Below are 22,360 nucleotides of genomic sequence, written 5' to 3'. Positions count from 1 at the left end.
TTCCTTGTTTGGATTGAGCTACGAGATGATTGTTATTGTAGTTTTTTTCTTCCATGCATGGACACATATATTCTCTGATTTTAGTTTGCTTGTTATACTTATTCAATTTCTCTCTGTAACAGCATTTACTCTTGAATAGGACTCTTGAATAGGGATTCGGATCCTGTGGAGAGGGAAACATCAAAAGATACTGTGCATTAAATAGTATTATGTAATTCATATCACAGAATTAAATAATTATTTAATTAATTATACATATAAAATATTGAAATCATGTCTATTTCAATGCACAGTATCATGTGTTGTTTCTCTCTCCACATTAGACTATTTTTTTCCCTTGAATAGTGGAATAATATGTATCCAAAAAAATCCAACACAATGAAGGTTAGAAGTTAAAAAAAATGATTGGGATGAACTCAAAAATAATAATAATGAATAAAACATATGTAATGCATGCATCTTGTAACTGTTCTAAAAGGTGGTGTTTAATTGGGTGTTGCCGTTATTCACCGCTTCGATTTTTAGACAGTTGATGTCTATGTGTGCTATTTCATTAATCGACCGTTTAGATCGCATAATTGTCGCTTAGACAATTCAAAATCCGCCTAAGTGACCGTGTAGATTAATATTATATATATATATTTTTTTTAATTTTAAACTTTTAAAAATATTGTTGACAGATTTCTCGATCAATTTTTCAGAGAAAGATGAGATAAATTTTGTGTTTGAATTCAATAAAGAAGAATTTTTTTGAGAAATATTAAGATAAACAAGAAGAATTAGATTTTTAGACTTAAAAAAAAAATCATCTAAGACAAATCTGATATTTAGATTATTATAATCTAACTGAATTAGATATTTAGGCTAAAAAACCCGTACAAACATCTAGACGCTAGGCGATGAACGACATATCACCTAATGCTTTTTAAAACGACTCTTGAAATAACCTAAACGCTACGCGGGGTCATGGGCTCAAGCAAGCAAACTTTCTTTATTAAATCCATTTCCAGCAAATTTGACGTTTATCGCTTAGACCCACTTCCGAAAAATGGAAAAAGAAAAAAAGAAAAGAAAAAAAGAAGTGGTATAAAATGAGGGAACGTAATGCCCACAAAATGAGTCTTTAATCAATCCTTAGCTTTCTACGAATGCAATTGACCTTCATACACCTCAACATAATTCAAGTCCTATTAAATTTTGTATGTTGATTAATACATAGTATCACGAAGTCGGTGTTAATACCATTTTTTGCAACTTAACCTCAAGAACATGAGGAAGATAAACAAGATTGATTGACTTGCAATTCATAAACATTTATTTGAATATGCATCAGTCCCGAAGTTCATCCCAATACGCACTGAATGATGACGACGACGGATTTCATCGTCATAAATAAATAAGCTTGCTAGCATGTGACCAAAAATAAATCAAAGTGGACATCTCGTTTCAAATCTGTTTATGGGTCTAAGTGGGAATTAAGGCGCGCAACTGTTGAACCTGCCCAAATGGGTTATCCCCAAGTTTGGTGATGTGACAGCCACAGTTTCATTCATTCACTTGTGCAATGGTCTCCTATATCTGTATGAACAAACAACATATAGTGGAAACAACTTTTACATAGTTGATCTTCATGTGCCTCCTCCATCCAAAGTGCTTTCTGTCCAAACACTGAGAATTGAAAATACAGTCAAACCACATCATGCATGCCAAAGATAGTTGAAATTCAAGCCCTCTTTTTTTTTATCTTACAATGACATATCTAATAAAAATTCTACACTCTAGAGGTGATCTAGGACTTAAATTCTGATAAGGACATTAACCTATTTCATTCAACGTATAGATATATCCTGATTTAGATTTAACGCATATATATCACCAACCATGATCGATGGTGGTGATTGCGGCGCCACAAGATTAATTACTGATATTATATGATTAAACTAGATGGTTTTAGGATGATGGTTTTGGCGTAATCCCAACCACATGGAGGAATTATCTAATTATCTACAAAACGTATAACTAGTTTTTTTGTCCTCTATATAGCATGGCATAGTTGACTTTGAGAGTGAAAAAACACATAGTGGGAAATTGGTTTCATAACACTTATTCAACAAGGCTTTTGAGTGATAAATAGGCATATATAATGGCTCCATATAACTTCAAGTATAAAAAAGCACACAGACGCCCATTAGCATAAATGTAACTTTTGCATGTAGAAATCCTCAAAACATGAAGAATATTTTACTTCTCGTATTTCTCCTAATATTGGCATCTTCTTGTCTTTCGTCTTTAGGTTGAGAGAACTCTTTTCAAATCTCATTGGTGCTTTTTGTAATGATGATTTGAGAACAAAATTTTCGATTCATGATGACTACTAAAAGAGCCATTTTGTTATCTGTTAAACAGGCCAGGAATATGAGCTCGAGGACCGAGAAAGGTTCCCTAATCTTCATCCCAAGGTATGTAACACACACACACACACACACACAAACAGGTATATATATCATGTGTGATATGTCCTTTTACATAGCTTATGCAACAAATATATTCCATGCAAGCCCTTTTAAGCAGCAGTAATTAATTAACTGTTACTTCACACGCATCACGTACGTGCATGGTGGATTTTGTGGGAAGCCAGCAGGTGATAAGAGAGCTGATTACAGTGTTGGATTACTGCGAAGGCGGGGCAAACAACGCGCACGATCCCGGCAAAGGCAAACATTGTTGATATATGCATGACTGCTGGTGCTTCATGCACGAGCTAGTAATATATATATAATTAAATGTGTGTAATGGGAAAAATATTTTATGATGATAATAATGATATAGCTTGAGTTGTGGAAACATATTAATTGTATTGTTCCATGAATATGGTGTAATGTAAGCCACAAATAAATGCCAACACGCATAATATGCATTTGAACTAATTAGATTCCAAAGGTACAAGAAATAACAAATGAAAAGAAAGGGAAAAAAAAAAAAGTGTACAGTTATGCCTTAATAGGACTTGTAACAATTCGTTGTGTAGATCGTTTGTGTAAGGTTTATTTTGCATTTCCAATTTAAGTTGATTAAAGGGCTTTCAAGAGCTAGGGAAGATGAAAAGTGTTGAGGTTAATTTATTGAATCAGCATCATTTTATTCAGTTTTGTATATATTTACATTCTTCCTCTCCATTAGGAAGATATATTCTCAAATCTAGATGTACATTTATTTTATAGAGACGAGGATAACACTTATGCATAGAGAGATTTTCTATACATAGTTTATAGTTAGCCTTATAACTTTGGCGTGCAGTCGTCGATCTTCGTCATAGCATGTGACCCTTCTAGTACACCATTTGAAGTAAAATTTTGTTAATAATGATACGTGAAACATATTATGTAGTTTCAAGAGACTCGGTGTCAGGCTAGTTTGTAACTTAACAGTGAATAGCAGAAGTTTAGCTCTTCTTTGTTTCTGTGTTCTTATGGCTGGATGGATTGGAATTCCGCTGACCAAGTAAACCATATGAAAAAAATTCACGATACCCTGTTTACAAAAGTAGTACTTGAAAGAATCTTATTTCATATAACATATTTTCGAAGCCGATATACATGGCATGTTTTTGTTGAGTACTTGAGACAGCATACACTGAATAGGCAGACTCCGCATAGCATAAACAAATGCTGTAATCCCCTCTTTTAGTAATTTTTCGTCGAAAAAGTTGCACCACATAAATTATATACATCTCGATTTGTCACGAAGATCATGTAAAAGGTACCTGGCTACCAATCTAGAAGTGGGCTCCCTTCCTTCACTAGAACAAAAAGGCCACCATCTCCACGAGAAATCCGGAAATCTTTGTCAAGGTATGTGGTCAGAAGCCATGATTTTGTCTGCCCACCACGAATTGGAATCTTAAGCGGAGACTGACCAGAAATAGCTCGTGCTATGCCTGCCACTGAATTTTGAAGTGGATTGAGAAATTGCTGCACGGAGGACAGGTTTATGTTTTGACCCAAAATGTTTATGCTCTCTGGAAGATCTACACTGGACTTGATTTCTGGAGGATTGAATGACCCTTCCTTAAATTCAACCTGCACAACTTAGCCTGGTGAATTACATAAAGATGATTTTTCGATCACTTCACGGTCACAATATTGAGTTGCCTCGCGCACAGTAAACTTTGACATAAATATATCATTTGAACAAAGTAGGAGCGGTTTCAGTTTTAAGTAAAGTGCGAAATCGTTATCCACTGTCTCAAATCATTTGGGACTGTCGTTAATTATTATCCATGATTTGATAAAGCCACATTCTTTTTTGATAGTGTGATCATGTTGTGTGTGAAACAGAACTAGGTGTAGAGTATTAGAATGTTCTACCTGTATTCTTGATGGGCTTCGGATTTCGAAGGATGCAGAAGCACTAAAGGACAAATTAATAGTAGGGGTTGACAATGTGGTACTATTCTCTATGGTAAGGCTACTAGTGTCAATTGATTGACCAATCTTTTTTACTTTCACAAATGGAACACTGCCAGCTGCGAGAAGGGGTAATAGTTCGGAGAACGCTGTGAACCTGGTGCATAACCAAGAAAAAATCATTAGATTTCACCAAACTTGTAAAATTAATCTGCTTCTTTCATATTTATTCAGCAATTTTAATTCCTGGAGCACAAGCGCAAATTATATTTTCAAAGCTAAGTGCTGTGAAAACATCAAGGAAAGAAACCAATTTCATTTTTTCCATGAACTCAGTAAAAAGTAGATCCAAGCAAAATTTAAACATGCTCCAGGCTTCATAATTGTTAGAACATATGAAAACAACTAAAAAGGTCATAAAGTAGAGTCGGTAATATTTGTAACTTTTCATTAGTGGCAATACAATTCCATGAACTCAGTAAAAAGTAGATCCAAGCAAAATTTAAACATGCTCCAGGCTTCATAATTGTTAGAACATATGAAAACAACTAAAAAGGTCATAAAGTAGAGTCGGTAATATTTGTAACTTTTCATTAGTGGCAATACAAAACATGAAAGCATGAGCTACAGGAATGACTAAAAAGGCACACATATAGTGACAAAAGGCCTCACGCCAAATTTGTCAAAGTAACAGTACCCACCTTGTTTAGTTTAAAATGAAAACAAGAAACTTCAACCACAAATAAAATCAAATTAAACCCATGCCAAACTAATTATATATATGCCTATTTTGAGAGACAGCACAATAGCCCAGTGACTATGCATGCACCGGAACTTCTATGTGATTTACACAAGATCAAGGAGAAAATTGATTGATTTTTAGACAAAGTAATCTGGACGTACTCCAATCACTTTGGAAAACCACCTCATCATTCAGCATTTCTCTTGTATAGCACAGTACACATTTCTCTTAATACTTGGAATATTTAAATTCTAATTCAGATTAATTAAAGTGTTAGGATCTAAATCTCCTAACACATTCAATTCTGCAAATAATAACTAATGGAGAAGGAAGAGACATTTAATAATACCAAATATGAAATATAATCTGAGAAATATCCCAGCCAAGGATAGAATCCTTTTACAAGAAGAATGCAAACATTCTCTTGCCCTAGCTTAAGCTAGCAGAAACCCTAGCACAAGCTAGTAAGAACAAAACACAATAGACGTGAATGAATCCCATTTCCCTCTATCTTGTCTCATTTATAATCTAGCCTTCTTATTGCTTTCCTCTTCTCCAAGTCACCGGTTCTAGATTTCTTGGTAAGTGGATAGGCCCATGGTAATAACCCCATTATAACTTATCCAGCTCATTACTTTGAAGCACCTAACATAAAGCTGAAAGCATATGGAGGTTGATTGATCTAACACCAAATTTTTCAATGCCAAGTTGGAAACGAGCTAGCTCAGTTATTTTTTAGACATACTAAAACCTCTGTTGAACAGATTACAAGTTTTTACTTTGTAATGGATATCTAATTTCAATTTTCAATTTAGATACCTCCCTCTACCCAAAATCAAATGCTTAATCTTCTTTCCATGATATGTGACTAAAGAATGTTTCAGGGACAATAAAGGTTGACTTTTACACAGGTACCTCCTACGTAAGGTGCCCTACCAACACCCAATCTAATATTGAGGGTAATAACATAAAGGTATACTAAATCTTCATTTTTTTTCTACTACTCTGACAATTTAAAATGATACATTCAAAAGAAAACAAGGGAATATAATTTTAAAATTTAAGTTATAAACATTGTCTTGACTTCTTTAGACCATTCATTTCATACAACGGTACAAGTTGTCCAGTCAGTACTCTAACTCATTCTTTGTTGCCATTACAGCCTCACTAAGCTTCATGCCCACGGCCCACACCCCCTTCCCAAACATTTTGTTTCCTACATGGAATGAAAAGCTATTGGTTGCTAGCAAAGCATAAAATATGAGTCAGAACTCAAAAGAAATATGATCTATTTTTTTGCAAACGTTGTATAGTTATGTGCAACTGTATTGATTGTACCGTATTGCATTCAGCCTCTATACCAAAATGCTAATTGCTCTCCAGTAAGACAAATCTGTGCCAGAAAATTAGACTCAAGCAGATTGTATAGATAACATAGTTTATACAACATTTGTATTTGTCGATGAAAAATGGATTAGTTATCACTGCGACTTAGTTAAGTTGGTATAGCGACTTTTCTTGAGGAGAAAAGGAAATGCATCGCTTTGAATCAGTTCAATGTTGTATAAACTATGTTATCTATGCAATGCAATTTAAGAAATTAATTAATGAAAAGGTGCCGAACAAAATACAAATTTAAACCTCTAAGATTACTTTGCACAGCTTTAACACTACGTACACATGACATAAGTAGAAGTTATTAACTGCTTCTATCTAATTTTTCAAAATAACTTAGATTTAATAGCTTTTACTTACCTATTATATTAATACAGTAAATATTCTGTCCCTTCATAATTTTCAATAAGAATAATCAAATCAAAATAAAAATTTCATAACCACGCCTCAATTAAGTCATAAACTCATGATAGGAATAAATTAACTTTGGTCCCAACAGCATGAGAATAGAGAGGTTCTGCTGTATTGCTAAGTGAATGCAGGTCTTCTAAAGATGGGACCTAAAAATACTTCGTGCAGTCAGAATCAGCAGCTACAAAAATTGTGGACTCTAGCTATTTCCTTACAGCTAGTAAGTATAAAAACAAATTATACGTGTATTCTTTTTTTTTCTTTTTCCTTCTATTTTTTTAAAAATCGTTATACATGTATTTTAGGTATGAGTGATATGGTCATATCGAGATGAAGATACCATACATTGCATTCCTTCAAATTACATATCAAATCATGCATGCTCTTTTTCATCCTATCAGTGCTTCGCAAGGTCTTGTTCGTTGTTATGTGTATATGTAGTAAGTTTCCTCAACTTTTGATAAATACTTCTTAAAAAATATGACAGTATCACAAGGTTCACTCCATATGACAGTATCACAAGGTTCACTCCGAGAGTTAGTGACTTAAGCATTCCCATCGAATCTGAAATGAGACAATTTTTATCAGGAATTAGAAGCACATGATATGGGAAACTAACAATCCACGGATCTCTATCCAGTAATACCATATTCCTTACTCATTATCTCATATTCTCATTACATATGTCTATTTCACGTCTATGCTCTCCACCAGGAATCTTCCCATATAGAAATTTAAATAAGAACAAACAAGTACATAAAAGGCAGTATTGAACGGATAAATAACAAGTAAAAATGTAACCTTTCATGAACTTAAAAATTTTAAAAGAAATGGCAACTGAAGAGTAACTCACACTAAAACCCAGTTTCCATCAAGCAACTCCGGGCACTCGACTGGCGATGGATTCGGATTGGCGGCCTCCAACTGTGATACAAGTTCGAGGGTCTCCGCCCGAACTTCGGCAGAGGCACGAAATCCAAAGTCCGACCCATAAACCGTATCCACCAAAGCTCTCTTCAGCTCCCAAAGCCTATCTTCTTTCACCGCGTTCCCACCAGCTTCCTCATTCACATCCGGGATTCCATTGCCCGATACAACAGCAGAACCACCCCACTCATCATCATCAATCGGGGGATCCGTAGCAATGATTTTAGACGTGGGTTCGGGCTCAGGCCCCGACTTCTCACCCCACTCATCTACAATAGAGGGATTTTCCGGCCCGGAATCCGATGAAGCGTCGGGTTTAGAAGACGGGTCGGCCGGGTCATTGAAGGAGAAGTTATACGACTGCGTGAGAAACTTGGATTTGATCTTTGGTGAGAAGAAAATAGAGCTGGGTTTTTGTGATTTTAGGATGAATTTGGGAAATATGTGTGAGAAGAGAGATGGATGAGGATTCAGTAGCAGAGACATTGTTTCAGCTCACGGAGGAAATGTGAAGAAGAAAATCGAAGTGCGTTCTTTTACTTCACATACATCATTTGTGAATCACAAAATTCGTTTGCAAAATATTTAGTTATTAATGGGTAATAATAACCAATGTAACATAGGTCCATCAGGTATTTATTTAAACTAGGCCCATTCCTAGGACAGGAGCCCATTTTCAATAAGCCGACAGTCAAAGCTCAAGCCCAGAACAGAGACCCATTTGCTTCGAGTTTATCAAGAGATCTGTAAATAAGATTATTTTTTCATATTTCTTCACATTTCAAAGAGAGTTTTGATTTTGCTCTCGAGCAATTCAGACGTTTTTTTAAAAAAAATTAACACTCGAGCGACGTTTGCAGATCGTAGATCAACAATCCTGAATCTCTCGAATTTCCATAATTCAGGTGATTATTTTATTAACTACGTACATCAGCTATATTTCATATTATCTCATATATATTTTTAAAACATATCGCTCCCATAGATTTTTAGGGCATATCTATAAACAATTTCATGATAAAAAATATTGGTTTAAGAAGAGCATTAAATCATCGAAAAAGCAAATCCAAAATTTATATTTTATCTTTATTTAATTTATTCAAAAAAGAGTCGCACCTTTTTTCAAAACGTAGGTAATTAACAAGTATATATATTAGTAAAAAGAGTAGAAAAATATTACTGAACAAGGAGCAAATTTATATATTTGAGATTAAAAAAAAAACGTGACATATATAATTGTAACGAAGGTAATACGTACCAGAAGTTAAATAGAATGAACTATTAAACTTAAATTTATTCTAGTCAAAATTCCAAAACAATAGAAAATTTAAAATCGATCAATATTATTGTCTATTGATTGCAGCATTTTGTTGGGCTCAAACTTTGTACCTAATTCAACAAAGTCACTTCCACGGACTACATACATCTCAAAACTCTATAGACTTGTACTAAACGAAACAATTTTATTTGTTACACAATTTCGGACAACATATATATATCATGTCCGCAGCCAAATGCTTAGCAGCAAGAGACACCGATTATAGCTAGCTAAGCATTAATTCTGCGTGGCGATTCTCCGATCTATTCATATGAATCTTCGCATTGTTTTCGTGGTCAATAATATTCGACATGCTCTCAGATGAATAATTCTTTTCCACGAGTTGTTTGAACATGGAGGAGCGGAGTAGAAGGCCTAACGCGGTTGGAGACGAGGCCTTTTTATGCGGATGGCGGAGGGGTGTTCTACATTTTTCTTCGAATATTTTGCATGAAGAGATTGTTTGATCCATTGCTGTGAAAGAATTATTTGGATAGATCGATTCCGGATCTTTCTTTGGTTCACACATGTAATTATAAGATTCGTAGGCGTATGTGGCGTCTTTTTCGAATGATCCTCTAGCTTGAAATGGAGCTGGATTTTGATGGCATGCTGGCCCCAGCCATTTGATGTAAGTGTTGAGACCAAAGTTGGTGACTGCATGGATTCCTCTGTATTCGATTGCTGCTATGTCATATGCATGCGCAGCTTCTTCTTGAGTACCTGTTACATATATATATCCCAAAATATTACAACACAAATACAATTTTCAATATCACACAAAAACAAAAAGTACACTGACGACATATGTTACAAGGGGTTGAGTTAGATCCAAGAACGATCCAATGTCGACCATCATTAATGGTCGAGCGTGAACGTTCATTGACTCACCATATGTGCCAAGGTAAAGATATTTGTTTCCGAAAATACGACCAATTCTTGCTTCCCATCTTCCATTGTTATGATGCCTAGCAACTCCTCTATACTTGGAAGCGCCTCTCGCGAAACCACTGCTTCTTCTATATCCAAACGAACCCAAAATATACATTCAAGATTTCATGAATAAGTAATTAAATTTAAAAAAAATTAATATATACCTTCTAAGAGAGGCTAAGTATTCCTCCTTGGTGACATTTTGCATTATTTCTACCTCTTTCTCATAATCACACATCTGCATGCAGGCCAAAAAAAAAATACTATGCATAAATATTAATTTCGAGTTTTATTATTTTGTGGTCGAATATGAAATTATACCGGGAAATTTGTGTACGTTGATGTTCCCCAATACTTGATTGCAGCTAAATCATATGCTCTTGCTGCAGCTTCTTCTTCATCGTATGCTCCTAATAAGTATAAATATTTCACGATGTTGATTAATTAATTATTCTTAGCAAATATGGATTGAAGTAGGTATTTAATTATTCATTATAATTTTAGGTACTCACCAAGATAGACTGCATGCTCCATGCAAATTAACAATTACCTCCAGAGACATTGTTTTTTTTAAAAAATAACAATATATATTAGAAACTATTTTGAGTATATAAATACCTAAACCAAACAATTTAACTACGTCCGTATTTCGATAATTGAGTTACAAGTACCTTGTTTACCCTTCTTTTTCTGGGTCACATTCCAAGACGCTTTGTCCCATAAATGAGCTTCAAAACGACCCGTCCACCTATGCCTTGAAGTGTGACGAAAAATTATAGATTGCACGTACGGACGTTATATTTAGGCGGTGTTTGGAAATGCTTAAAAAAAATTACGAAATTTTGGAAACACTGTCTTAGGACAACAAGAATACAACTTCTTAGCTTCGAAAGAGACTCACCTGCTCACTCCTCGAAATCTAGAACTTCGTTTCATCGTAGTAGTAGCAGCAGTCGAAGTAGCGATAACAGATTGGTGTTGATCGTGATTATATCCCATCGACATGGATAAAGGTGATCTACGACGACGTCTCTTAACGGACTTGTCTGCATCCTTGTCGGAGTTCGCGGTTATAATTGATTTCACGCAAATTTCCATTTCTCGATGTTCCACGAACTAATTATGCATGTTGATGTACCACGTACGCATGTTTATTTATAGACGATGCGTCGAAATGTAGTCGTGTATATTGTTCTTATTTGTTCTTTGTTTAAGTGGCTCGTGTCTTCATAAAAAAGGACAGGATGTGAAGCGATGATTCCATTGTGAGTTTTATGTCTTTATATGTTTTTTCAGGTAGTACTTTTGGATTAAGAAGCTGCAGCAGCTTCACTAATTAATTATATATATAATTGTGATGGATATTATCTGGTTTGATCGTTGTTTTCCAGGCATGCAATTTGCAAATTCTGAAACTAAAATCAACACTTCAATCAAACTCAAGTAGTATATATATATTTGGGAGCTCTTCTACGAACCACTTCTCTTTTTTAATTTACAAAATTTTGAAATTTTGTGATATTTTATAAGTTGTAAGGAAAAAATAAACATTTATATATCCACTACTCTGTAACCTTGTACATGTGAAAAATGACATGGATTAGATCATGAATTGTAATTTATTCTAAATAAAAACTAAGACATATTAATTTTCTACTGGGTTTGGATTGAGATGATGATCATGGATAAATGTATAATGAAGAACACAATCACCCCTTGTTTAACAACCAATATAACTGAAATTCAGCCCCTAATGGGGTGTCCAAGTTGGTGTAGTAGGTGAGCTCTTAGTCAGAGGTCAGGAGTTCGATTTTCCCTGCCAACACCTTCTTGGACTAGCCTGTCGCACAGGGTTTGCCCAATGTGGTTTACCTGGCTAGCGTAGTTTGCAAGCTATTGTGTTAGTTCGGGGGTTTACTCTGGCACACCGAAAGGTAGCAGCTGCGAATTCCCACGTCACCAAAAAAAAAAAAAAAAAAACTGAAATCCAAAAATAATACTCCGAATTTAGAATTAATCGAAATAGACAAAAAAAATTGCATGATATATCGTAAAACATGCAACAAATATAATTATTTCAGCATCATCGAAGCATCCATAAACGCGTCTTATTAGTGATATTTACCAGACAAATTATTGATTTATTCGTTGTTTATGAAAGATATATATGTATGTGTGTGTATGCATTCTCAATTCTGGGATTCTTCGTCCAGCTTAACGTGGTTTATTAGGGCTGTTAATTGGCATCTTTCAGTGGTCTAACCTTAGTCAAAATAAAGAAGTCGAATGGATTAACTTATGCTCTTACAATTTTATTCTACGGACACAACAAAGGAATCTGTTCCTTTAAAATATGCTATCCAGAATCATATATAGTGCCCATATATCTTTGTCAATAAATTTTACTCATTAATATATATATAAGGGTTCGTTCGACCCTACCCCATGGGTTTTACCCCATGGAGTAGGTGGCAGCATGTGAGTGGTCCATTCATGTGGGGCCCACATGAATTGGCCAATCACATGCCTACACATATCCCATGGGTTTTACCCATGGGGTAGGACCGAACAATCCATATATAAGATCGATATGACTTAAATTGGACAATAAAAAAAGGTACGTGGATGGTTTTTTTCATATGATTATGAAAACCGCGGTCGCTAACCTTCGATGCTTCTACATCTACAGTGCTATACACTTGACCCTAAAACATGAAACTATTAATTCTTTTTTAATTAAAATTAAGAAAACTCTCTCAAATTTTTTATTTTTTTTATCTCAGTAACAAAATTTGTTTCACAAATATCAGGCTGAGACAAATTGGGCTTTTGGGTCCATTACAATAATGCAATAGGTCGACAGGCCCAACACAAGAATTGTTTCTATTATTTGTCTGGTATTCTACGAAATGGGCCAATAAAGAGCTAACCTTTTAAAAATTAAATAAAGAAGGCCAAACCCGGTCCTTATTAATTGATTTGAATTAAAATAAGGGCCCATTTTTAATTTTTTGAAGGCCCGAGAATCCTATCCCCGGCTCCTCTGGGGGGCCGGGCCGCCGGGGAAAGTATGTGTTCATACTCTTTTTTTAATTGAATAAATAACAGATTTTCATTCTCTTTTCCTTCCACTTTCCCGTTGACTAAACACCCTTCACCATTTTCGTTCTAGGTTTAGCTGCGCTTCTGCAAAATCTACGCGGAGCTGGAGTCCATTCTCCCACGGTGCAAGGAGTAAATTTCCTTCCCCTTTGATCTTCAGCTGGTTCTTTTCGGTCTATTTAAGTTTTGTTCTAACTAGTTGTAGTTGATTTTATCGTTCTTGGTCGATTTTTGGGATGTGTAGGGATCAAGAATTTGAGGGGTTCGAAGGTTTTCTGGGTATTTAGGTTATAAATTAAGAGGTGGGTTCGAGTTATTTCGGGCCAAGAATCCATATGCATGATGGTTAATTGCTGCACATTTGGAATGATTTGATGCACTGATTCTGGAAAGTAGTCGTTTTTGTTGAAGGAAAGGGAAGTCGAATTTTTATGCGCTTTAGCTGTAGTTAACTTCCTGAAAGGCTATGGATAATTCCAACAATCAACAAAATAGCAGGCAGGCTGATCATCTTGGGGTAAATAAGTTGGGTAAAAATATTAAGAAAAGTCCGTTGCACCAGCCTAACTTTGCCAACCCTTCCAGGCCGCAGCCTCAGCCTCAAGTCTATAATATTAACAAGAACGATTTTCGAAACATAGTTCAGCAGCTCACAGGTTCACCGTCCCGAGAACCAATCAGGCCTCTACAAAACCAACCTAAACCCCCTAATAACAGGCTACAGAGAGTTCGGCCTCCGCCTTTGGCACCTTTGGCGCCAACTAGTCGACCTAATGTCCAAATTCATTCTCATTTACCAATCCCAGTGGCACAAGCACATCCTTTGGCGCAACCTCCTAATGCCAACAACTATATGAGACACCCCTCTCCTCCTCCTCCTCATAACCAGTTTGATCGACAACCTTCACCAACTGCATGGTTTCCGCCAACCCCTACTGATGTTTGGACCAATACTACCGAGTCTCCTATATCTGCTTACATGCGTTACCTTCAAAATTCAATCATAGACCATGGTCCTCAGCAACCCCAATCTCAGCCTCCACCGTATCTACATCCTAACCCTGGTGTGCCTCTGCTACCTTCTCCCAGAATTAATGGAGTTCCACACCTTCTTGCATCACCTAGATTGAATGGCCCTACACCTCTTCTTGAATCACCTCGTTTGAATGGTCCACCACCAACTCTTCCTTCACCTAGGATGCATGGGCCTCCTCCCCCTCTACCCTCTCCAAATTCTCAATTTCTCGTGCCTTCTCCTACTGGCTTCTGGAATATGTTGTCACCTCGTTCACCTTATCCTCTTCTCTCTCCAGGCTATCAGTATCTTCCCCCAGTTTCACCAGGTTTCTCATTTGCTTCGGCAAGCCAGTCTGGGATTTTGGGTCCCGGGCCTCCACTACCGCCCTCCCCCGGTTATGGTTTCCCTCTATCACCTTCTGGATTTTTCCCTTTTCCGAGCCCAAGTTGGAGGGAGTAATTAGCTCCAAACAGTAAGTTCTGGCATCAGATGAAATAAATAAGCTATGTGATGCTGCTATATTTCTTGATGCTGATTCGTGTATCCTTCCGCTAATACTCTGTTGATAACGCAAGGCAAATGGGATGTAAGCTGCGCTTCTTGTAATATACAACCTTGGTTCTTTGCCATTGTGTTGTTTGTGCATGCTGCCTTGTTTGGCATTTGTATTATTTAACAGCTATAGTTTGTCTATTTCGTCGACAGGTTTTAATTTAGGCAATGAGATGAGATGAAGACCGGACAACTGGTTCTTTTACTTGGATAGATCTGTAGCATGTAGGATAATAGAAGTTTCAAATTCTTGCAAGCTTTCTGATGTAGACTGAACCTTGTAGTTCTCATCAATTCTGTCTGTCGTGCACGTCAACACCTGTTCATTTATTAATGTAACGTGTTTTTTTTGTAAGTTGCGAATTCTTGCTCCTCTTAGTGATATTATGTGTTTTATGGACATTACAGTAGTGAGCATTTACCTTCTCTTGTTAGTTGTTTGTGTCTGAGACTCTGAATGCGGTAGGTATTTTTCTCATCTTCCGCGCTGGCATTCTTGACTATTTTGCAACTAACCAATAGTACTAGTCTATGTGTATCATATTATTATTAATTTATTATTAAAGTCCTATGAGATGCTTTAGAAAAGAAAAGAACACATAAGCAGAACCAAGAAATTAGCATATTATAGTTTAATGACCCATACTAATGTTATCTTAGGAATTAAGATGGTCAAGCACACGGAAATTGGACAAGTGGAGATACTAATATACAACGTTATGAGAAACGGGCAAAGATGCGTGAAAGAGATGGAAATTCGTATTCTAAATGTTTTGGTGTGTAATAATAATAATAGTATAAAGAGTCCTAGCTTAATGTGGCATAGTTTCTGAACCAAATCTCATCATTTTATTTTTTTATGTGAAATTAGGAGGAATGATTTAATTAACTCTACGGATAACCGGTTTTTATGGTTATTTTAAATATTTTGTGTTGCTTTATATTAAATTATAGAAAGATAATGAGACAAAAAATAATTAGTAAATTAATTAAAAATGAAGGTGTGATTGCAATTTTAAAGTGGTCATAATAGTTATTATATGGTACTAGCTTTTTATAATATATGTTACAGATATCTTTACAAGTTCCATCGAGTTACGGAACCAATTGAAGACCCTCGATCAAACCAAACACCCCCATAACCATCGGAATAATAATAAGCTAAATAAAGTGTTGATAATATCTTTTTTCTTTGAACATAAGAACATTTCATTCCTTTAACGTGGAAATTCATAATGTATTAGATGGCCTAAAAATAGAAATAAACACGCGTTGGACATAAAATTTTAGAATGGTTGGCAACCATTTTCTTGGTGTTGATACGCATATAAATGCTCTTTTACTATTTTATTATTCAAACATATTTCGAATCCCGCCCGAATTTCCTTTATAATAGTTATATAAAGAAAATCACAAAAATAAGATATGAGATAAAATAAATGACACAAAATTTTATGGGAGACAATCTCACGATTCAATTTTTTAAAGTAGATTTTTTACTAATTTCAACTCAAAAGGATATTTATTTTATACAAAAAAAAATTTAATTTATACCCGTGGGCCGTGATTTCTATTAAATAAATAAATAAATAAATGATGACATGCACAGATAGGCCCACACCTTGTTGCGAACTTGAATGAGTTTAAGCCCAAAGCCCAACCTTTTATACAAGAGTAGTTGGCCTGCTTGGAGCAAACGCAGCGGCAATGGCGACAGCAAGCGTTAAGCACACTCTTGGGGACCTGAACAAGGATTCCTTTGTCGCCCTTTTGGGGAAGCTGATCGGAGAGTCCAAGTACGTGCAGAACAACCCGCCAGAGCTCATCCCGGAAGAGGACAGGATCGTCAGGCACGTGCTTGATGTCCTCCGCCCCTTCAGCACCGCCACCGGCGGCGGTCCACTTGTCCTGAACCACGTCACTTACAAGTCCAACAGAGGGAATCTCATCGTTGAGTATCCCGGGACTCAGCCCGGGAAGATCTTGTCCTTCGTCGGCATGCACATGGACGTCGTCACTGCCAACCCCTCTGATTGGGTATGTGTCGCGTTTTCAGTTTGCTGCACTTCTCAGAATCCCGTGTTTTCACGGACTTTAATGTGCCCCCTCGTTTTATTTCTTTGTTAAGTTTTTTTTGTTTGTATCATTTGATTGATAAAATGAGACGTTATTTGTTGTGCTCTTTCTTATTGGGTGTTACAATCTCTGGAATGGTTTTGCTATTGGTTATCCGGCTAAAGTTTGGTTCTTTAAGTAAATGAAATGCTCGACTTTTGGAGACTGGAGAGTGAATATTGTATTTGTGATTGCAAGTACGAAGAGAGTGAAAGTTCTTTGTAAATTGTATGTATCCGATTTGTATGTTGAGTTTAATATGATGTGGTACAAATTTTAGAATCTTGAAACTCTTGGCAAATGCTGTGCTTTCACTGATTTTAATGTGCTTCTCGCGTTTTTCTATGGATATTTTGCCGGTGATGCTGGCTTTTATAGTTTTATTTATTTCTTTCTGTTTTCATGTTTTGGCTGATGGGAAGGAAATCCTGTGTTTGGAATTTGTACTTCTTGGTGTCGCAGTTTTTTTGAATGATTTGCCGGTTTCTTGCCTTTCTTCATATAAGTTTTTTGCTGGGATTTACTTTTTTCACTATCTGGTCAAATTCATTTTGAGTTTAGCTCATATTCATCATTTATGCCTTCAAGTTCAGTCTTTCATTGAAAACATGGACAATTTGTAGTTGTAGGCTGAGATATTTGTTACCTCATTCACTTTTTGTGTGATTAGAGTAAAATCATTGATTTGAACACTCATCTTTTGAAAAATGCCATCGATAGCATTGGTGTAAGAATCAAAATGTATTTTGGCAAATGCTTTACTAGGTAACTTTTGTCTTTCAGCTGTGTCAAAAATGGAAGGAATAATCTTTTTCCTCAATTTATCAGGAAATCCTTTCTTCTTATTGAGGATTGATTATGGAGTCAATAAATAGTTAAAAGGAGGAATGTGCTATATAATCAATGGGAAATTGTTTCCTCTGAGATCCTGTTGTAAACTTTGTTAACCATTAGGTAACTTTTGTGCAGGATTTTGATCCTTTTTCTTTGAGCATCGAAGGAGACAAACTTAGAGGGCGCGGAACAACAGACTGTTTGGGGCATGTTGCCCTTGTGACTGAACTAATGCGGACACTTGGGGAGTCAAAACCTACACTTAATTCCACTGTGGTTGCAGTATTTATTGCTAGTGAAGAGAACTCATCTATTCCTCAAGTAGGAGTTGATGCATTAGTGAGAGCTGGATTGCTTGATAAATTAAAGCATGGACCATTGTACGCCCACCACATCATCCTAAGTATTTAAATCTCATGTGACACCGATATTGGACCAACTCAATGATCAATTCTAGAACTATCTGTGTTGAATAGGAAATTCAAATGAAATCGCTGATGAATAAGTGGTTTTGTCTCTCCTCACAGGTTTTGGATTGATACGGCAGATAAACAGCCATGTATTGGTACTGGTGGCATGATACCATGGAAGCTTCATGTTTGTGGCAAGCTATTTCACAGTGGTCTAGCCCACAAGGTGCTTCCTGTTAGATTTTTTCTTATATAAACTCATTTGAAAGGATTAATGAGATAGGCTTTGCATGCACGTGTTACCTTTTGTTTGTTTCATGATATTGAGTGATAAAAGGTTGACACTTTTGTTCAAAACAGCATCATTGTTTACGTAGCAACTAGTCAGTGTTAAATCTATGGTTTCTCATCCAAAATTGATATCAAATGCAATTTTATCCTAACAAAGTGTCTTTTAAACAATGACGTCCACTTTGTGAAATGAAGCTGAAAAGATAGTTGGATTGATTTATTTCTAGCATTTGAGATGTTGCGCGAATGTCACAATTGCGAATGCATTTCATATTAATTGTTTGTCATTCTTCTTGCTGAATACCTGCAGGCAATCAATCCATTGGAGCTCGCTATGGAAGCTCTTAAAGAAATTCAATCACGGTTTTACAAAAACTTTCCAGCACATCCAAATGAAAGTGTCTATGGCTTTGCGACACCATCAACCATGAAACCAACTCAGTGGAATTGTAAGTTATCCATCATAAAACACGATACCTGGTGTATCCATGGTTTGGTTGGCTATTACAGGGGTTTCTTTCCTAAGTCACTATATTTATGGCAGATCCAGGGGGCGGCATCAATCAGATTCCAGCTGAGTGTACAATTTCTGGAGATGTTAGGTCAAGTTTAAATTTGAGGCTATTACATAATCTATCACATTGTGATTGACAACTGACATTTGGCTATATTGTTGCAGGTTGACCCCATTTTATAGGTGGGCAGTGCACATTTTAATATTTATTAAGATCCTTAAAGCTTTTAAACTCCAAAAAAAATGAAAAGAATGCCTTGTAAATTCTTCATTTCAGTGTAACTGATGTGATCAATAAGCTTGAAGAATATGTTGATGACTTGAACACCAACATAGAAAAGCTGGACACACGAGGGCCTGTTTCAAAATACTGTCTACCTGATGAGAACCTGAGGGGAAGGTGCTTAACAGTCACTTTCTTCTTTTTCCTGCTGGCAGTTTCTAAATTCATTAGATTACAGCTGAAAATTGAAGACAAGTTAATTTTATTCACTTGTGGTTTTGGCTCTTATTTTGTTTGGATTCTTGCCCATTCTTTTCTCCTTCATTCCGCAGTATTGCTATAAGTTTTGACGAAGCAATGTCTGGAGTAGCTTGTAATCTTGATTCTCGCGGTTTCCATGTGTTATGCAAAGCTACTGAAGAGGTTGTTGGGCACGTAAAACCATATTCTATCACTGGTAGCTTGCCTCTCATACGGGAATTACAGGTATAATAGTTCATTTATGTGAGTTTTTGGGTTTTGGAAACATGTGATTTTCTCCGCTCATCTGCATTCTTATGTGTTACTGTAGGATGAGGGTTTTGATGTTCAAACTTCTGGCTATGGTACGATTCACTCACTACTTACAAGTTTTTTATGGTGAAAAACTTGTCCTTTTTATGAAAAAACTGAAAGTTAATGAGCATAAACAAATTAGCCCTATGGTCATTAAGATACAAGTATTTTCTGTTGCTGATACCACCCCTTATTTACCAAGTAACCAACCTATCTTCAGCCCTTCAAAGTAATTTCAGAGAAAATGAAGTTTCCCGGAAATATCTTCATTCAGTCTCAGGTTAGAAAGGTTAAAGCTGAGATGCGTGTAGGGATACAGCATGCTTGTACCATATTCATTGACAAAGGGATACAGCATGCTTATACCATATTCGTTGACAAAGACAAAATCAGGCATTCTTTAACCTGACTCGTTGAAATGTGCAGGGCTAATGGCGACGTACCATGCGAAGAATGAGTACTGCCTGCTCTCAGACATGTGCCAAGGATATCGGGTCTTTGTTAGCATCATTGCACAGTTAGAAGATGGGATCTAATGAACTACGCATTCTGTGCTTTGGAAATAAACTTTTTAGTCTCTGCAGAATTGCAGCTATCATTTCTGTTATAATTGTTGTCTTCCAAGATATATATGTTCGAAGAATGATACGGCGGGTTCTGTTACATTGATTATATTTAAATGCCACTTTGAAACTTGTTTTTTATTTAATATCTAATTGAACCATTCTTTTTAGCCAGTAGTTTTGTTTTATACAAAGTGGAAATGGTTAAACTTAATAGGAATATAATTTTGGAAAAACAAAAAAATTGTATTAATACTTGATTCATGAAAATTAAATATTACATTATAAATTTTTTAAGTGATTGAATACTAATTTATAAAAATTAAATAAATAATGTTTCAATTTATTCAGGAAAATTAGGGGAAAAAAATTTATTGCTTTGGAATTAGAAAATATACATGGAGGTTCTTGTACATTTAGCAATATCAGATTCTCATATGGTCTCAAAATAAAAAGGAATATGCATAAGGAGAAAACTGAAAATTATAAGGTCGCAAGGGTGAATTTGTAATTAACCCGAGCTTTACCTGTATATATATATACACACACAATTAGGGTTTGAGGCGCCGTCACCATATCAAAAAAATTACCTTTTGGATGATCTAGGGTTTCTGTCGTGCGCTCTCTATGACTCTATATATTGGGTTCTTCTTCCCTTCTATCTCCGCAGCTCTTCCAATTAATTGGAAAAAAGATATTAATTTTCTCTTCTTCTTTTTTTTCAAGATCAAGATTTTGCTATCAAGTTTTATTTGCAATGAAGAAATTCGAAATTAGTGCCGGAGACGTTTCGTCGGTGACGGCGCATAATACCTCTAAGAAGTTCTGAGCTTTCACAGTTTTTTTCAGTTTAACTACTCTTTTTTGTTCCCTTGATTTTTTTCTTCGATAAATTAATTCCGATTCATTGATTTTTAAATTCTTCAAATTGGCGAGGTGAAGATAGAATTCATGTCTGTCAATCCACTGATTAAATCCTGATGTCAACAGTGAATCCCGACAGGTTCTGATCGCTGCTACCTTTCGTCCATCTTCGATTGTTATATTAATTTTTTTCGAAATTTTCAATTTATGCGCAAGGAAGCAAAGGATGAATCTCATGTGACAATGGGTAATTTGCGGCTGAAATATTAATTATTGATGCTAAATCACCTTGGAGAACTGATGCTTCCTTACGTTGATAATTCTCATTTAATCCAGTATTCTTTTGCCATAAATTAACTGGAAATAGGCACTTCCATGTACTTTTGACGGCTTAGGTAGTGTTTGGAAAAGTATTTAGGAAGCATTTTACAGTTTTTCCTTCACAAAATTTTGAATTTTTGTGAAATTTTGTGTTGAAAATGCTGTGAAGTGCCTCTGAAAGCCCTTCCAAACACTCTCTTAGGATATCATCAATAAATTTGATCAGTTTTCTTGCTTAGGAGTTGGTTATATACTAATCAATTTCAGTTTCTTGTATTTGTCTTGAACTATTTTTTTTAGAGCTTATAGAGATTTCAGAGAAATTTTTTAGTTTTTTTCTTCTGTTTTTTGGATTTTTCGTTCATGGTCCAATGCCACGTCGCCTATAGCTGAATATCAGCAATGATGGGCGATGCTTTGATTGGGCCGAAATCAATTAACTTTTTCGCATGTTGATAGGAATCTGTAGATTGATTATTTTCAGTTCATCTTCGGAGCCGATTTGTGCGATTACATTCACTTGAAAAGTGAAAATGTTGTTTTCTTAATTAAACGGACGCCTGTGAGGATCAATAACGATTATTTATCTGGAATTACCGTCTGAACATTTATTTTGATGTTAGATCGACTATCTGAGGCGTTGCTTTTTTTTTTGTGTGTCTTTGTCGTCTATATATTGGACGTCTTTTTCATTGAAATTCATATGTTTGGACTTTGGTATCAACATCGGTGTAATATATTATCAATCAAATATCTTAGACAGACATCCTCAGTCGGCGCAGACTAGCCTCCAGGCGGGGACACTAGTTGCAGCTAGACGGATTCCCGAGGAATAACATAACAAATCACATATTATAACTAACATT

General features: G+C 35.8%; 4 protein-coding genes, 1 long non-coding RNA gene and 4 other non-coding genes across 10 annotated transcripts; 7 read left to right on the top strand and 2 right to left on the bottom strand.

Moving 5' to 3' along the window:
• Positions 1 to 2,129: 2,129 nt before the first annotated feature.
• LOC140873801 (uncharacterized) lies at positions 2,130 to 2,846 on the top strand. 2 transcript variants are annotated; one of them, XR_012148094.1, is made up of 3 exons: positions 2,130 to 2,293; positions 2,407 to 2,459; positions 2,639 to 2,846. It is a non-coding gene; the product is annotated as an uncharacterized lncRNA (long non-coding RNA). The 2 variants fall into 2 exon arrangements; XR_012148093.1 differs by having other exon boundaries at positions 2,138 to 2,293; positions 2,642 to 2,846.
• A 701-nt stretch (positions 2,847 to 3,547) lies between these two features.
• LOC140873756 (plastoglobulin-1, chloroplastic) lies at positions 3,548 to 8,440 on the bottom strand. Its single transcript, XM_073276995.1, has 3 exons — positions 7,808 to 8,440; positions 4,368 to 4,563; positions 3,548 to 4,079 (listed from the first exon to the last, which is right to left on the bottom strand). Exons 1-3 carry the CDS (start codon positions 8,365 to 8,367, stop codon positions 3,768 to 3,770), a joined length of 1,068 nt encoding a protein of 355 aa, XP_073133096.1. The 5' UTR covers positions 8,368 to 8,440; the 3' UTR covers positions 3,548 to 3,767.
• A 985-nt stretch (positions 8,441 to 9,425) lies between these two features.
• On the bottom strand, positions 9,426 to 11,068 carry LOC140873684 (AP2-like ethylene-responsive transcription factor At1g16060). The gene is made up of 7 exons (XM_073276890.1): positions 11,034 to 11,068; positions 10,804 to 10,886; positions 10,645 to 10,653; positions 10,454 to 10,542; positions 10,297 to 10,370; positions 10,091 to 10,218; positions 9,426 to 9,922 (listed from the first exon to the last, which is right to left on the bottom strand). The coding sequence occupies exons 1-7, from the start codon at positions 11,066 to 11,068 to the stop codon at positions 9,426 to 9,428; spliced, it is 915 nt and encodes a 304-aa protein (XP_073132991.1).
• Positions 11,069 to 13,249: 2,181 nt separating this feature from the next.
• LOC140873650 (protein HAIKU1-like) lies at positions 13,250 to 15,143 on the top strand. The gene is made up of 2 exons (XM_073276850.1): positions 13,250 to 13,366; positions 13,479 to 15,143. Exon 2 carries the CDS (start codon positions 13,701 to 13,703, stop codon positions 14,709 to 14,711), a length of 1,011 nt encoding a protein of 336 aa, XP_073132951.1. The 5' UTR covers positions 13,250 to 13,366; positions 13,479 to 13,700; the 3' UTR covers positions 14,712 to 15,143.
• A 1,320-nt stretch (positions 15,144 to 16,463) lies between these two features.
• On the top strand, positions 16,464 to 20,418 carry LOC140873649 (acetylornithine deacetylase). Its single transcript, XM_073276849.1, has 10 exons — positions 16,464 to 16,841; positions 17,889 to 18,133; positions 18,281 to 18,389; positions 18,765 to 18,903; positions 18,999 to 19,056; positions 19,134 to 19,151; positions 19,246 to 19,368; positions 19,524 to 19,677; positions 19,763 to 19,796; positions 20,173 to 20,418. Exons 1-10 carry the CDS (start codon positions 16,512 to 16,514, stop codon positions 20,280 to 20,282), a joined length of 1,320 nt encoding a protein of 439 aa, XP_073132950.1. The 5' UTR covers positions 16,464 to 16,511; the 3' UTR covers positions 20,283 to 20,418.
• Positions 20,419 to 21,240: 822 nt separating this feature from the next.
• On the top strand, positions 21,241 to 21,323 carry LOC140873817 (small nucleolar RNA snoR14). Its single transcript, XR_012148101.1, has one exon. It is a non-coding gene; the product is annotated as a small nucleolar RNA snoR14 (small nucleolar RNA).
• Positions 21,324 to 21,387: 64 nt separating this feature from the next.
• LOC140873815 (small nucleolar RNA Z101) lies at positions 21,388 to 21,482 on the top strand. Its single transcript, XR_012148099.1, has one exon. It is a non-coding gene; the product is annotated as a small nucleolar RNA Z101 (small nucleolar RNA).
• A 377-nt stretch (positions 21,483 to 21,859) lies between these two features.
• LOC140873814 (small nucleolar RNA snoR2/U65) lies at positions 21,860 to 22,012 on the top strand. The gene has a single exon (XR_012148098.1). It is a non-coding gene; the product is annotated as a small nucleolar RNA snoR2/U65 (small nucleolar RNA).
• Positions 22,013 to 22,050: 38 nt separating this feature from the next.
• LOC140873816 (small nucleolar RNA snoR77Y) lies at positions 22,051 to 22,138 on the top strand. Its single transcript, XR_012148100.1, has one exon. It is a non-coding gene; the product is annotated as a small nucleolar RNA snoR77Y (small nucleolar RNA).
• The last annotated feature ends 222 nt before the right edge of the window (positions 22,139 to 22,360 follow it).

This window comes from Henckelia pumila, unplaced genomic scaffold, assembly GCF_033568475.1.
Source record: "Henckelia pumila isolate YLH828 unplaced genomic scaffold, ASM3356847v2 CTG_80:::fragment_1, whole genome shotgun sequence".
Classification (NCBI taxonomy): Eukaryota; Viridiplantae; Streptophyta; class Magnoliopsida; order Lamiales; family Gesneriaceae; genus Henckelia; species Henckelia pumila.
The sequence above is the reverse complement of the archived record's forward strand: the minus strand, read 5'-3'. Positions and strand labels throughout refer to the sequence as shown.